At 39.3% G+C, this 17,099-nt stretch overlaps 1 protein-coding gene across 4 annotated transcripts in view; it reads left to right on the top strand.

Annotated features, from left to right (window-relative positions):
* SLC7A2 (solute carrier family 7 member 2) overlaps nucleotides 1–17,099 on the top strand; it is a 71,833-nt gene that overhangs the window by 33,105 nt on the left and 21,629 nt on the right. For 3 of the 4 annotated variants that reach the window (XM_061404304.1, XM_061404301.1, XM_061404303.1), the window contains exons 2-5: nucleotides 8,706–9,096; nucleotides 9,537–9,692; nucleotides 15,424–15,589; nucleotides 16,748–16,881. In XM_061404304.1, coding sequence (XP_061260288.1) covers nucleotides 8,721–9,096; nucleotides 9,537–9,692; nucleotides 15,424–15,589; nucleotides 16,748–16,881 — 832 coding nt within the window. In that variant the 5' untranslated portion in view covers nucleotides 8,706–8,720. Of the gene's footprint in view, nucleotides 1–2,635; nucleotides 3,755–8,705; nucleotides 9,097–9,536; nucleotides 9,693–15,423; nucleotides 15,590–16,747; nucleotides 16,882–17,099 lie in introns of those variants that run through there. The other variant, XM_061404302.1, reaches the window with a different exon arrangement.

Raw genomic sequence — 17,099 nt, 5'->3', positions numbered from 1 at the left:
CTGGAAAAGGTCAGTTTTCATTCCAATCCCAAAGAAAGGCAATGCCAAAGAATGTTCAAACTACCACACAGTTGTATTCATTTAACATGCTAGCAAGTTAATGCTCAAAATCCTTCAACCTAGACTTCAACAGTATGTGAACTGAGAACTTCCAGATGTACAAGCTGGATTTAAAGAAGGCAGAGGAACCAGAGGTCAAATGGCCAACATCCATTGGATCATAGAAAAAGCAAGGTAATTTTAATTCCAGAGAAACATCTATTTCTGCTTCATTGATGATGCTGAAGCATTTAACTGTGTGAATCACAACAAACTGAAAAATTCTTAAAGAGTTGGGAATAGCAGACCACCTTACCCTGCCTCCTTAGAAATCTGTATGCAGGTCAAGAAGCAACAGTTAGAACCAGACGTGGAACAATGGACTGGTTCAAAATTGGTAAACAAGTATGTCAAGGCTGTATATTGTCACCCTGCTTATTTAACTTATATGCAGAATACATCATGCGAAAAGCCAGGCTGGATGAATCACAAGCTGAAATCAAGATTTGTGGGAAAATGTCAATAACCTCAGATAACGGGTGACACCAGCCTTATGGCAGAAAGCGAAGAGGAACTAAAGAGCCTCTTGATGAGGGTGAAAGAGGAGAGTGAAAAAGTTGGCTTAAAGCTCAACATTCAGAAAACTAAGATCATGACATCCGTTCCCATCACTTCATGGCAAATAGATGGGGAAACAGTGGAAACAGTGACAGATTTTATTTTTTTGGACTCCAAAATCACTGTGGACGGTGACTGCAGCCGTGAAATTAAAAGATGCTTGCTCCTTGGAAGAAAAGCTATGACGAACTTGACAGTATATTAAAAAGCAGAGGCATTACTTTGCTGACAAAGGACCATCTAGTCAAAGCTATGGTTTTTCCAGTAGTCACGTATGGATGTGAGAGTTGGACCATAAAGAAGGCTGAACAATGAAAAATTGATGCTTTTGAACTGTAATGTTGAAGAAGACTCTTGAGAGTCCCTTGGACTGCAAGGAGATCAAACCAGTCCATCCTAAAGGAAATCAGTTCTGAATATTCATTGGAAGGACTGATGCTGAAGCTGAAACTCCAATATTTAGGCCACCAGATGTGAAGAGCCAACTCATTAGAAAAGACCCTGATGCTGGGAAAGATTGAAGGCAGGAGGAGAAGGGAATGACGGAGGACAAGATGGTTGGATGGCATCACCAGTTCAATGGACATGAGTTTGAGCAAGCTCTGGGAGATGGTGAAGGACAGGGAGCCTGGTGTGCTGTAGTCTTTGGGGGTCACAAAGAATCTGACACGACTGAGCAACAGGACCACAACAACCTATCTGGAAGAAACTTTGGAGGAAGATACTGTTTAGAAATTTTTATTTGGAGAAAAGCTAAGTTCTGCACCTAATTTAAGTGAAAGCGTGTTTTCATTTTCCAGAAAAATAAAGGTTTTAGATTTGAATGCAAAAGTTTATTGTTGTTTGTTTTTTACCTACCAGAGTGAACGGTTACCATTTCTGATTACCTTTATTTTTTAATACTTATTTCTTTGACTGAATTAGATCTTAGTTGTGGCGTGGGAAAGCTATTGTTGCAGCTTCTGTCTGGTTGTGGCACTCAGGCTTAGTTACTCTGTGGGATGTGGGATCTTAATTCTCCACCCAGGAATCAAACTCAATTCTCCTGCATTGGAAGGTGGATTCTTAACCACTGGATGCCCAGGGAAGTCTGATTATCTTTTATCCTGCATTGTACTTTTGGCATATCTTTATGAGAAATTAATCTCTTAAAAGTAAGAGAAATGAGAGAAAAATCAGTAATTTCATGGTATTATGTCCGTATCTTTTTTCCTCTCTTTAACTAAATTATTTAACCTACACTAAAATTTGAAAATATTTTTTGCAATTTAAAGTTATAGAAATATAATTGATGTTGAGTTTGGGGATTGCAAACCTAAAAGCTCTAGTTCAGAGACAACACATGCACACACAATGGGGCTAAGTTCCCAGGCTTACATGGTTTAATTCCTTTTTTACTATCAGGCCAAAAATAGAAAGTACTGATATCTCACCAGGAAACTAGCAGCTCACATGAGGAAGGGAAATTTGGTTCTAATTTGGATGAGCTAATTTGTTGAGGATTTGCTGGAATGCCTGCTCTGCCTGGTTGCCACAGCTACTTTCTCCTGTGAGATTTATTGTCAGGGCCTGTAATACTGATACCAAGGATTAAGTTTGAATTTTTACCCTTTATTTAGAGGAGGAGAGCAAAGATTCGCTTCTGTGCAGCTCAGTGCTGCATCAAACTTTTGGACCAAAGTGAAAATCCAGGATCAACTCTTGACTGTAATTGGCACATTTTTGAAGGATTTCTGTGGTTAGTTGAAATGAGGTCTGCTCTATGGCATTGTGATATTATCGGGGTAGGGAATTTACTTGACCTAAAATTCTACATGGTCAAATTTACAACCTGGATGGAAGAAGTTTGAGAAGTACATAAATAAATCCAAGTTGCTGAGGAAGGGATTTAGCTTTATGGCAAGAATTCATAGGGGCTCCACCAGGGGGTTAGATGTCTCGAAACTGTTATGCTTAGGGTTGGGGATGGGGGTAGGGACTCAGGAAGGTCTGACTTGTATCCTCAGGCTCATTAAATCCAGAGACATTACTGCGGCCTAAGCTGTTGCAGAGCCCTCTATGCCTTTCCACTGGCTAGTTTTCAGATCTCAGTTAGTATGTACATATTTTATTCCTCAGTAAAGAGGCCTCACATCATGTATGGATGTGAGAGTTGGACCATAAAGAAGGCTGAGTGCCAAAGAATTGATGCTTTTGGAATTGTGGTGTTGGAGAAGACTCTTGAGAGTCCCTTGGACTGCAAGGGGATCAAACCAGTCAATCCAAAAGGAAATCACTTCTGAATTTGGAAGGACTGTTGATGAAGCTCTAATACTTTGGCCACCTGATGTGAAGAACTGACTCTTCAGAAAAGACCCTGATTGCTGGAAAAGTTTGAAGGCAGGAGAGAAGTGGGCAGCAGAGGATGAGATAGATGGATGGTGTTACTGACTTAGTGGACGTGAGTTTGAGCAAACTCCAGGAGATAATAAAAGACAGGGAAGCTTGGCGAGCTGCAGTCCATGGGGCCACAAAGAGTTGGATGTGACTTGGCAACTGAACAACAGAGAGGCCACTGTCTTAGAAATTAGTAAAATAAGTAATTATTGAAGAAAAATACATATCTGTTTCTAGTGTCACCAGAATCATTTGTGACCTCATAGAAATGTTGATTAGGACTTCTGTATTCTAAGGTTCAGGTCATGGTTATGAGTGTCATATGGGGCCCCTTCCCAAAGTCTAGGATTGTGGTCCTCTACTATATTTTATGTAGGTTTCATACTCAGTACCAATCCTGGTATTAATAGCAATAGCTGACAGTGGATATGTTGGTTTGGATCATTGTCTGCTCTTGGAAAAAGTGTGTGCCCTCCAGACCAAATAGGATCACCTTCAAAATCCCTGCATGTTTTCCCTGCATATCTGTTTGCTGATGAGACAACATACCGGAGCCCCGGCGAGGACAGTAAATGCAGACAGGTGTCAGAAAACAAGTATGAGTGGATTTTTCATCAGTGAAAAAAACCTTCTAGAAATGAGAATAAGGTTATCATAACCATTTTACAACAGGAACGTATCTTTTAAAATATTTTAAGGGAAAGGTATTAAATTTTCAAAAGTAAGTATCACGGACTCTGTGGGAAAGGGAGAGGGTGGGAAGATTTGGGAGAATGGCATTGAAACATGTATACTATCATGTATGAAACAAGTCGCCAGTCCAGGATCGAGGCACGATACTGGATGCTTGGGGCTGGTGCACTGGGATGACCCAGAGGGATGGTATGGGGAGGGAGGAGGGAGGAGGGTTCAGGATGGGGAACACATGTATACCTGTGGCGGATTCATTTCGATATTTGGCAAAACCAATACAATATTGTTTAAAAATAAGTTTAAAAATAAAATTAAATTAAAAAAAAAAACAAAAGTAAGTATCAAATTATATTACGTTAGACACAAGTATCTTATTTTTTCTCATTCCTTTGTTGCCACTCTACTTTCTATATCAGCATGTCTCCACAAAACAGATTTTACAAAAGAACGGGATTCTTTTTTTCTTTATTGACTAAGCAGTGTATTATACATCTGCTAGGATTTAATAAATGTTTATCTAATAATGATTCATTAAATTGATCCAGTACAGTCTTACATTGGTTTTTTTTTCCATCTTGTTATATTTCTGCAAAGTTGGTTTTGAGTTAGCTTTTGCAATCAGTATTTTATCAGTCGTGCGTAGTTAAGACTGTTTGCAAAGAACATTGCATAATCTGTCAACTCAGAGAAGAGTTTCTGACGTCTGCATTTCTGTTACTGAAAAGCAAATGAATACTTGACATGTGGCAGCTTTGTTTTATTCCCTCAGGGCAGCATAGGAAAACTGAACATGAAATTGGAGAGAGGCAGTAGCAATCAGGTCTTCACTGATTAAAGCTTTATGTCTCTGTAAACAGTTCTGCTTCCCGTGTAATCTGGAGTGAATTAAGTTCAGTTTTATGTTGATAAGATGAGGATCATTCACTTATTCAGTTTGGGCAATTTACTAAAAAAACATTTTCCCTGTTTTTAGCATTTCAAAGAAAGTTTATTTATTGGTTGACTTGCTTATTCTTTTTTATGTTTATGTTATTTTGTGTTTAATAGAGTTAGAAGTTTCAAAACCAACATGGTGACCATACTACCAAAGAAGGGATTAAAAATAAATAACAGCTCACCTACAATCCTGTCCTTCTCTTTTTAGTTTTCTTTGCTTCCTTCCAAATTCCTTTGCAATAGTTTTAAATTTTGTCTTTTATTTATAGTATTGGATATTAATCACTTTATTAAGAGAGTGTTTTATTTGTGTGTGTGTTAGTCACTCAGTGATGTCCAGCCCTTTATGACCCTATGGACTGTAGCCCACCAGGCTCCTCTGTCCATGGGATTCTCCAGGCAAGAATACTTGAGTGGGTTGCCATTGCCTTCTCCAGGGTATCTTCCCAACCCAGGGATTGAACCCAGGTCTCCCACATTGCAGTAAGGATACTGTTTGAGCTACTTGGGAAGCCCTGTGTTTTGTTCAGTTAATGACTAATAGGTATGCCTCATTCTGTGTATCAGCTGTTTGCTAAAGTTGTGTATGAATTGTCCAATTTTCACATGATCTTAAATCATTACTAAAATTCACCAGTGGGTCTCCATTTCTGAGTACTTTTTAGTTGGTAGTTGTTCCTAATTCTTGATCTTTGCACGTCTCTTGTTGTGTAAAAACACTTAAATGGTACGGAAGGTCAGCATTTAGTAAATATCTTCAGTTCTCCTCCTCCTACCTCAGTTGGCCTTTGTATAACTTCAGCTTTTTACTTGATTTTTCTTTAAGCAAGACACTTCTCTTCCTTATCTTCTAGATGTGTTACAATAGAAATAGCTATTTAAGGACTACCTATGGGTAGAAATTGATACACATTTGAGTTATGGAAGTTTGATAGATTTTGACTTCGGAAGCGGAAATATTGGCAAATTGGAGATGTCAGCGATTTGTGAAATGTCATGCTTGGCACTCCTTCAGGTGTTTTGGAAGATGCTGATGTGTAAAACTTTATTTTTACCATCAAGGAACTTTTCACTCATTTTTGTTTTTCTCTTTGATTTTTTTCTCTATATCCTTTGAATCAGCCACTTTCAACATCAGACTTTCAAACATTGCATGTATATTCATGAATGAATAATGTTGAGTGAGTCAGCTTTTTATACTAGAGTTAGCATGAAACTGGATTATTCACATCCCAGAAATTTGTTCTCTTATGAGCACAAGTCATTGAGATTCAGTATAGAAAACGTGGGGCTTCCCAGGTGGCATAAATGGTAAAGAACCCGCCTGCCAGTGCAGGAGACATGAGAGACGTGGGTGTGATCCTTGGATCAGGAAGACCCCCTGGAGGAGGGCATAGCACCTCACTCCAGTATCTTGCCTGGAAAATCCCATGGACAGAGGAGCCTGGCGGGCTACAGTCCATAGGGTCACAATGAGTTGGACACGACTGAAGTGATTTAGTAAGCACAAATAGAAAAGATATTTTATTATTTTTATTATTTTTAAATGAAATATGTTTTAATAATAGTTTTCTTTTATGGAGATTAAGTTGAGGAGTGTTCCAAGGTTTATTTCTTAGGATAGAAAACTCCAAGTTCCTCAGAGAAGTTGTCACGCTGTGATCACGTGAGTTTAGGTTATTGATAGTGATTATAATGAGATTATAACATTCGATCTCTGTAGACCATTGTGCAGTAGAATTGGTAAACATGACTCTGAACTTCTAAAAGTTAAATACATTTAATTTTATTGACCGAGAAGCTGCATATACTATTTTTTTAATTTTATTTTATTTTTAAACTTTACATAATTGTATTAGTTTTGCCAAATATCAAAATGAATCCGCCACAGGTATACATGTATTCCCCATCCTGATATTCCCTATTCTTCAGTTATTTCCTAGTCTGCTGAGTTATATGTCTTCTTAGACAAGGTTATATATGGCCTTTTAATTTTTATATTTTGCACATAAGTTGTACATATTCATTGGAGATAAATTTAGAAACACATATTAGCAATATAATACATATTGTATGAAATACATAGAAGTGAAAATTAGCCTTCCACCCAAAGATAATTATTGTTAATATTTTGGTATATTGTGCTTAAGACTTTTTACTGTAATATATGTATTTTTCGCCTTACTCAATCCATATTTTGTTTTTCAATGTTAGATTATTGGGAGCTATAAGGTGTGGGGAGTAAGACTTTCTATCTACCTCATTCATTCCATTTAAAAAAGAACATATCAGAACTTGGCATGGACTTTGGCTTTATTTATTTACTTAGAGATTTCAAGTAAATATAAATAAACATGTGTCTGATTACAAATACATACTTTAGGCATAATTGAATAGCAGTTTTATTTAAAAATCTCTAAGCATGTTTGGGGCTTCCCTGGTGGCTCAGTTGATAAAGAATCTGCCCACGATGCAGGAGATCTGGGTTCAGTCCTTGGGTTGGGAAGATCCCCTGGAGAAGGGCATGGCAACCCGCTACAGAATTCTTGCCTGGAGAATCCCATGGCCAGAGGAGCCGGGTTGGCTACAGTCTGTGGGTTGCAAAGAGTCAGACATGACTGAGCGACTAAGCACAGCATAGCACACAAGATGTTTTGGGGGGAATTTTTTAATTTTTTAATTTAAATGTGGCTCTACATTTAAATGAAACAGAATGAAATGAAAGCAAAGCTCACGAGTAATTGATAAAGCTGTAGACCACATAATGATGATGTTTTTACCTGCTTTTAGGCCTTAACTAGACTATAAGTCCGGAGAAGGCAATGGCATCCCACTCCAGTACTCTTGCCTGGAAAGACCCATAGACGGAGGAGCCTGGTGGGCTGCAGTCCATGGGGTCGCTAAGAGTCAGACACTACTGAGTGACTTCACTTTCACTTTTCACTTTCATGCATTGGAGAAGGAAATAGCAACCCAACTCCAGTGTTCTTGCCTGGAGAATCCCAGGGACCGTGGAGCCTGGTGGGCTGCCGTCTATGGGGTCTCACAGAGTCCGACACGACTGAAGCGACTTAGCAGCAGCAGCAGACTATAAGTTCTGTAAAGCTAGAGGCCATTCCTGTGTTCCACACAATTCTAGACATATCTTAGCACAATCCCTGGAGTGTAATAAGGCCTAAAAAATGGGAGTTCAAGAAATGATTGAAGAAAAGACAGAAACAAAAAGATGAGGTGATTTACCCCTTTGCTTGCTGCAAGGATAAGTGAGATGTCTCTTGGAATTTATTTCTGTTAACATAGCTTTAAAAATTGCAGCAACAGGAACTTCACTGGCCCTCCAGTGGTTAGGGATCCATGTTTCTAATGCAGGCAATGTGGGTTTGAATCCTAGTTGGGGAATTAGCATCCCACATGCCAAACAGCCAAAAAGCAAAACAAACAAAAGACACAAAAACAAAAACCTGGGTAAAAGTTTCTATCCCAACATGCTTTAACTAAGTTTTCAAATATAATTATCTATTAAAAAATTGCAATAACAAACAAAAATGGCAAATCCTTTTAATCACCCAAGGTTGCCATCCTTTTGCTCCCCAGATAAGCCACCTGTGGCAGTCCCTAGAAGGCCACATGGACGTGTACTCAGAAAACCACAGCTGGGGCTTGTTGCACCCCAGGTGGCTCGAGTGGTAAAGAACCACCAGCCTGCCAGTGCAGGAGACTCGGGTTCCATCCCTCCAGAGATGTGGGTTCGATCCCTGGGTTGGGAAGATGCCCTGGAGAAGGAAATGGCAGCCCCCTCCAGTATTCTTGCCTGGAGAATCCCATGGACAGAGGAGCCTGGCGTGCTACAGTTCATGGGGTTGCAAGAGTCGGACACGACTGAAGTGACTTAACACAGCATATCTAACCCTCCTGACTGCTCCAGGCCACACCTCCAGCATCAAGTTAAAAGCAATCGGGTGCCACAGCTGCCGGGAAGCTGGGCAGGGAACTGGAGAGAGGATTCCAGACCAGCTTTTAACACTGTCCATTCTCTTCCTCAGGTTGTCATCTTCAGAATGATTCCCTGCAGAGCAGCGCTGTCTTTTGCCCGATGTCTGGTCCGGAGGAAAATCGTCACTCTGGACAGTTTAGAAGATACCAAACTGTGTCGCTGCCTATCCACCATGGACCTCATCGCCCTGGGGGTGGGGAGCACACTGGGTGCTGGGGTCTACGTGCTGGCCGGGGAGGTGGCCAAAGCAGATTCTGGCCCCAGCATCGTGGTCTCCTTTCTCATTGCTGCACTGGCTTCTGTGATGGCAGGGCTTTGCTACGCGGAATTTGGGGCCCGAGTTCCCAAGACTGGGTCTGCCTACTTGTACACTTACGTTACTGTTGGAGAACTGTGGGCCTTCATCACTGGCTGGAATCTCATTTTATCTTATGTGATAGGTATGTTTCCAGAAACTCAACCTAATTGGTTAGGATGGTAGAAATAGCATTCCTGAGTCAGCGGCCTTAGGGTTCTGTGTAGGGTCTGCTTTAACTAGCGCCTAGGTGATCTGAGTATATCTTACTCCCTGTGTGTCTCATTTTTCTGATCACTCAGTGACTCCTAACTGCAAAATTCTGTGATTCTGCTTTTTTCCCTGAATATGTCTCTTGTGAGCTTAAAAATCTGTTTCTTAAAAGACAACAGTTATTTAACGCAAGTAAAGTTACCTGATTCCACAGTTACGGACTTGAGCGTTTGCTTGCTATTGTGAGATAATGTTATATGTGTTGAAAATGTTCAATTCTGTCTGAACTAACTCATGTTTATCCTAGAATAGAGGAGTACAAGATGGTATTAATTTTCTCCCACTGACCTTGTATATTCTGTGGTTTGGAAGGAACATCAAGTGTTGCAAGGGCGTGGAGTGGCACTTTTGATGAACTTCTTAGCAAGCAGATCGGTCAGTTTTTCCGGACATACTTCAAAATGAATTATACTGGCCTTGCAGAGTATCCAGACTTTTTTGCTGTGTGCCTTATATTACTTCTTGCAGGTAAGAAAACCAGTTACACTTCTCCCTAAGGTGAGCCAGATTTGTTGTCCCAGGAAAAAAGGTTACTGCTGAATTTTGGACCTAAGTGCCAGGGCTAGGCAAGATATTTACACACAGAAGTTACTGTTGGAGATCTGTGGGCCTTGTCACTACCTAGAATCACATTTTGTCTTATGTGATAGGCGTGTTTCAAAAATATATCTAGGGCCTCCCTGGTGGCTCAGTGGTAAAGAATCCACCTACCAATGAAGGAGACATGGGTTTGATCCCTGGTCTGGGAAGATCCCATATGCTGTAGAAGAACTAACCCCATATGCCACAACCTCTAAGCTTGTGCTCTAGATCCTGGGAGCCACAGGTCCCGAGCCCTCATGCTCTTGAGCAACAAGGGAAGCCACCGCAATGAGAAGCTGGCACACTGCAGCTGGAAAGTAGCCCACACTCGCCACAACTAGTGAGAAGCCCATGCAGTGACAAAGACCCAGCATAGCCAATAAATAACTAAAATTATATGTATGTGTGTGTATATATATATATATATATATATAAAGAAATCTAAATTATACAGAACTGTAGAAATAGAATTGGTACTTCTGAAATAAATGATACCTGGAAGGCACTAAATAATCAGATAAGGTACATCAATTTTACAATACAAATTGGAGATTTGCGGAAATGGCCACAAAGTTTCAAAATAAGGAAGAATGTAAAATCGGGGCATTATTTCATCTTTTCAGTTACAACTAAAGATGTTTGCAAGCATACTGTTTCTAGAAGAATTCAGTCTTTCTGTTTATACCTATAGAATGTAGACATCTGGTTGGAACGGGAGCATATTCAAACCACCTGTCATTTTTTTGATGCAGACATTATGTAAACAAACATACTTGATGCTAGAATTTTCCCATTTTCATCAGTTGTATAGCATAGTGGTTTAGAAAGGCAGAGGATTTAGAATCAAGAGTGACCACGTTTTCAGTTCTTTTCTGCCACTTCCTATCTGTGGAACGTCGGATGACTTAATCTTTCCATGACTTAGTTTGTTCATCCATAAAATGAGGATGTCAGTGTTTATCTTGTGCAGGCTTCTTGCTTGATGCATAGTCAGCACTTAGATGGCAGGCAGTTTCATTTTGTAGACACAGCTCATCCCTGCCTGATACTTGTTTTAAGTATTTGAACATTTTCTATTTTGATTGTCATTCTACCTTGTACTCCTGCTAAACCCATCAAGCATTGCACTAAGAATAAAGTTCATGTCTGTTTCTACTTTCTGCTTGATATACTCTTGCATTCCTGTCCAACCTTATCTCGAGCTACTTTCTCCCTCTCTTTCTATAATTTTTCCTTATAAAATTATATAATTAAGGAACTTCCCTGGCAGTCCAGTGGTTAAGACTTAGCCTTCCTTGACAGTGCAGGGGTTGAGGGTCTGATCCCTGATCGAGGAAGCTAAGATCTGACATGCCTCATGGCAAAAAAACAAAACATAAAACAGAAGCAACAGTGTAACAAATTCAATGAAGATTTTTTTCTAAATGGTTCATATCCAAACATATTTTAAAAATTATATAATTAAAAATATTAAAAATTGCCCCTTAAAATGTTAGCCATTAATTTGATGTTTTATGTAGGGACAGGGTTAGTGACATGAACAAAATTTATAGGTCCTAATTATTTGATATTTTCTTCCTAATGTCAGAAAAAATTGCATCAGTGGTTTTTCCACAGGTGATAGGCTTTGTTTGTTTTGGTTTCTCAACAGCCTACTAACATTAAATTACTTACATCACACTTTATTTAGGGATGGTTTCAGTGACCTTAAATATTCAGCTTTAATCTCTAAATGATGAGAAGCATGTAGCTGTGACACAGTTCCCGTCATTAAATTCCGTGGCAAGACTCAGGCCTTGGCTTGCATCTTACGTCCTGAGTTCATCGAGTATCATGCCTTTCTTTCAGGACAGGCCAAGATTACAGGCTAGCTTTATTCTTAGAAACTTTGAAGACCAAAATCTCCTGCTATAATCTTTATTCATATTGCAATGTCAATTGTCGTATCAACTGAGGCTGTTGCTTTTATTAATGGTACAGGGAAGCATAGGCAGGATTTCAGGAGGTGACTAGTCTACTGGCGGGAGCTGGGGCTTTCAGAATGAGAGCGCACTTGGGGTGCTGGGAAACAAAACACGGAGCTGGCTTTGTTGTTTTCCAAAGTCTATAGCAGTATTGTGTGTATTTCCAGGGTGTGTAGTTGTATAGTGTTTCCTAATCTGACAGACAATTGCAGAGTCAGTCAGTATACTGAGAGAGTCAGTAATTATACTGACCATACAGTTTTCCTTTATGTTGCTAATACAGTTGTATTCGTGTATAATTCTGGGGATGAAATTCAGCATTCTCATCTCTACTTGTATAATTTTGCTTATTTGACATGGGTGGTATCAGATCAGATCAGATCAGTCACTCAGTCGTGTCCGACTCTTTGCGACCCCGTGAATCGAAGCACGCCAGGCCTCTCTGTCCATCACCAACTCCTGGAGTTCACTCAGACTCACGTCCATCGAGTCAGTGATGCCATCCAGCCATCTCATCCTCTGTCATCCCCTTCTCCTCCTGCCCCCAATCCCTCCCAGCATCAGAGTCTTTTCCAATGAGTCAACTCTTCGCATGAGGTGGCCAAAGTACTGGAGTTTCAGCTTCAGCATCATTCCTTCCAAAGAAATCCCAGGGCTGATGTCCTTCAGAATGGACTGGTTGGATCTCCTTGCAGTCCAAGGGACTCTCAGGAGTCTTCTCCAACACCACAGTTCAAAAGCATCAGTTCTTCAGCGCTCAGCCTTCTTCACAGTCGAACTCTCACATCCATATGTGACCACTGGAAAAACCATAGCCTTGACTAGACGAACCTTTGTTGGCAAAGTAATGTCTCTGCTTTTGAATATGCTATCTAGGTTGGTCATAACTTTCCTTCCAAGGAGTAAGCGTCTTTTAATTTCATGGCTGCAGTCACCATCTGTAGTGATTTTGGAGCCCAGAAAAATCAAGTCTGACACTGTTTCCACTGTTTCCCCATCTATTTGCCATGAAGTGGTGGGACCGGATGCCATGATCTTCGTTTTCTGAATGTTGAGCTTTAAGCCAACTTTTTCACTCTCCTCTTTCACTTTCATCAAGAGGCTTTTTAGTTCCTCTTCACTTTCTGGCATAAGAGTGGTGTCATCTGCATATCTGAGGTTATTGATATTTCTCCCGGGAATCTTGATTCCAGCCTGTGTTTCTTCCAGTCCAGCGTTTCTCATGATGTACTCTGCATATAAGTTAAATAAGCAGGGTGACAATATACAGCCTTGATGAACTCCTTTTCCTATTTGGAACCAGTCTGTTGTTCCATGTCCAGTTCTGACTGTTGCTTCCTGACCTGCGTACAGATTTCTCAAGAGGCAGGTCAGGTGGTCTGGTATTCCCATCTCTTTTAGAATTTTCCACAGTTTATGGTGATCCACACAGTCAAAGGCTTTGGCATAGTCAATAAAGCAGAAATAGATGTTTTTCTGGAACTCTCTTGCTTTTTCTATGATCCAGCGGATGTTGGCAATTTGATCTCTGGTTCCTCTGCCTTTTCTAAAACCAGCTTGAACATCAGGAAGTTCACAAGTAAATATGTGATTATAAGCCTTTGATCACACTTATTGCCCCAACAGTAAAAACTAAACTTTCTTTGATCCATAATTCATACCTTATACAGGATGGATTAAAGATATTAATAAGATAGATATAATCATGAAAGGACTGGAAGGAGGCAAAGGTGAATGTTTTGGGGTTAACATTAATCTTCCTAGAGGTAGAAACTAAAGAGGAAAAATTTATATTATAAAACTTTCCTACATGTGTTATCAATACTAAGATTAAAATTAAAATTATTACATGATAATTAGGTAGACCACAAGCAGTGTCTGCCATAAAAACTGAATCTTCTTGAATCTCGAATCTTAACAGAGTAAAATAAAACTCAGCAAAACCTTTGTCATTCTTTTATTGGAGAAATAGGCTAGCCCATATTTCAAATTAACCACATCATTTTAATATTTGTAATTTGGGAGATACGAAATTGTAGAAATTTAGAACTAGAAGGGAACTTAAAAATTATTTAAGTGCATAATTCGGTTAATTAATGTGGTAAGGGGAGTCCAGCAGGTTATAATCTACTATACATTGCTTGGCTTTGTAAGCAATGTGTAGTAGATTATAGCCTGCTGGACTGTTGATTTCCACAATGTGGCCTGTTGATTTCCTCTTCAATGCAGGAACTGCCCATGTGTTTGCCCCTAGCGTGCTTGAATCTAGATAATAAACGGCAATATTATAATGGTCTTTTTTCCCCAAAAAAAGTACATGATAAATTGGGAAAAACATTCTGTATACATGTACAGACGGAGAGCTTAAAGCATTATTGTATAAATAAGTTTTATAAATCAATATGAATAAGAATAACCTAATGGTAAAAAATGGACAATTTCAACTGGCCAAACTTTCTGGAAACTGTACTGACAGTATGAACCAAAAGTCTTATATAAAGTGTATACCACTGATATGGTGCTACCTTGTAGAAAATTATTGTAAAGAAATAATTAGAAGGTGTTAAAAGATATTTACAAAAGGATGATTAGGTCAGTACTATTTATAGTTGTAAGAAACTAACAATGACCTGTTTGTAAATCTAGGAGTAAAGTATAGTGTATCCATAGAGTAGAAGGGAATGTGGCTGTTAAAAATAAAATTATATATTTGTTGACATAGAAATGTGTGCATATGTGTGTGCGCAAAATTCTGAAGGGATTACACTTGATCTTTATTTTCTTTCTTTTTTTTTTTCCTGTGTTTTCGAGTTACTTGAGTCAGAAATTGATTGCCTTTACAATCATAATTTAAAAATAAAACTATTAAAGAGAGAATTGATTTAATAAAATTTTTGAAATGATAATTGAAGAATTACTTTGTTTAATTTATTCAGTAAGTACGAGGCAGAAAATATGATAGAAAGAAAAGAGAAAGAAAATTTTCTTTGAAAATTTTGCAGCCATTAACCTTGAAATCGCTTTTTAAGAATAGCATTTCATTAAAATTAAGTTACTTTACCTCCACTTGGCCCTGCCCACCTGTGAATGATTCCTGAAGTTACTAGCACATCCCCTGCCTGAAACGCTAGGGCTTCCTGGTGGCACTAGTTGCAAAGAACCCACCTGTCAATACAGGAGACGTAAGAGAGGTCTTATGCCTCCTGTAGAGAGGGCTCTTATTGAACCCATAAGAGAGGTGGGTTCAGTCCCTGGGTTGGGAAGATCCCCTGGAGAATGGCATGGCAACCCACTCCAGTAATCTTGCCTGGAGAATCCCATGGACAAAGGAGGCTGGCGGGCTACAGTCTGTGGGGTTGCAAAGAGTCGAATACGAATGAGGTGACTTAGCATGCCTCTGTACCCACCCATTGGTAATAATACCCAGTTCCTAAATTTATTCAGTTATTGGAGAGTGTGAAATCTCCTGGCTATGAGCACAGTCTGCATTCTGAAATCTTTAGTTCTGTATACACTTAGGTGACTGAGTAAAAGCTCTTCATAGAAAGGGAATCCTGGTGAAATAATATCCTAAAACCTGTAACTGTCTCAAACTGCTGTAGCCTTTTCCTAAAGGTAAGGTAAAAATTAAAGCACCCTTTATTTTTCCTTAGGTCTTTTATCTTTTGGAGTGAAAGAGTCTGCTTGGGTGAATAAAGTCTTCACAGCTGTCAATATCCTGGTGCTTCTCTTTGTTATGGTAGCTGGGTTTGTGAAAGGAAATGTGGCAAACTGGAAGATTAGTGAAGACTTTCTCAAAAATATATCTGCAAGTGCCAGGTAAAATATTTGGGCTTTTTCCCTCCTATTTCGAGTTTAAAAAAAAAAAAAAATTTGCCTGCTCTTGTCTTATGTTACATTTTCCTCTAGAACAACAGTTCTCAAACTTTTTGTTTCAGAGAACTTTGTGAAGGTCTATTCTATTTCAAGACTGTTTTCCCCAGGTTTTACCCAAAGCACAAGTGTGTAGGTATGTTCACCACTGAGCAGCTGTTTGAAGCTGTGAAGCTGCTGATTCTTAACTTCAGGGTTCGCTTTGGGTTTAAGGGAAGAAATGAGAGATCTTAACCATTGGAAGAATGTTTTTTCCCCACCAAGGTTTATCACTTCTAAATAACAATGAGCATTTTGGATCATGCATCCTTTTGTTTTTTCCTTTGGGGACACCATTTGATTCCTCTTCAGTCTTTCAACCTTGTAGTAATTTTCATGCCTGATTTTTTTTTTTTTGAGGATGTTATTGCATAAGCAGAATTGTCTATACATATCACTTTAAACTTGATCTAAAAAATTAATTTTCAAATGAAAGTTTTCATCCTAAGATTTAAGTATAATATTCCTATGTGTAAATAAGATTACAGAAGTTATCTATTACATGAAGTGATGTACATGTTTTTATTTACCTATGTTGTTTGTGGCCATTCTAATGAGGCAAAAATTTAGTATCTTCTGATTTTATACAATTTTTAACATGTAATAAAACTTCAGTATTATTTATCAAGATTAGAGGATTTTATTTCACTTTGTCACATCTTATAGTAAACTTTTCAAATGTTCAGTCTGCTCCACTGTCCACCAGAAGAGAAAGTCTCTTGTCCTTATTTCAGATCATAGCCAACACATAGGTGGGATCTCTGTTCTCAGAATCCTGCCTGGCTGTAAGTTCAAGCCAGAGTGGATCTGAGCCTCCTGCTCCTGCTGTTATCAGTCTCCAGTTTGAGAGCTGGCAACTGGTGAGGGAGCCATTGTTGGTAACACCATCACAGCCTCTAGGACTGGGTGAAAAAAATCCCGGTTTACTTTTAGTTTTGTATACATTAGCTTCCAAGAGATGATGAACTCAGTAACCTTCCAAGAATGGAGTTTGAGACAAATCTCTTGAATAAGCAGTTTTCTAGGAAAATGACATTCCAATCTGATTCTTCTCCTCCTCCTCAGGGACCCACCTTCTGAAAATGGAACAAGCGTCTATGGGGCTGGTGGCTTTATGCCTTATGGCTTTGCAGGAACTTTGGCTGGGGCTGCAACCTGCTTTTATGCCTTTGTGGGATTTGACTGCATTGCAACAACTGGTAAGAGCAGAGTCTTGGCCCTGTGTAGAAGGCAAGAGTGTTCCTTGAACCACATGAGTACCCATGGGTGACAACAGAAGGTCAAGGGAAGAGAGTGGAACCTAGGGTAATAAGGGCTTGTTCCAGACCCAGAAGTGGCCCCTGCTGTATGAAAGGAAACTTAATGAAACTCTCTGAGCTTGTTTCCACATTAGTAAAATCAAGAGAGCAGAATCTAC

Source organism: Bos javanicus, chromosome 27, assembly GCF_032452875.1.
Source record: "Bos javanicus breed banteng chromosome 27, ARS-OSU_banteng_1.0, whole genome shotgun sequence".
Lineage (NCBI taxonomy): Eukaryota > Metazoa > Chordata > Mammalia > Artiodactyla > Bovidae > Bos > Bos javanicus.
Note: the sequence above shows the minus strand (reverse complement) of the source record. Positions and strands in the feature narration are given on the sequence as shown.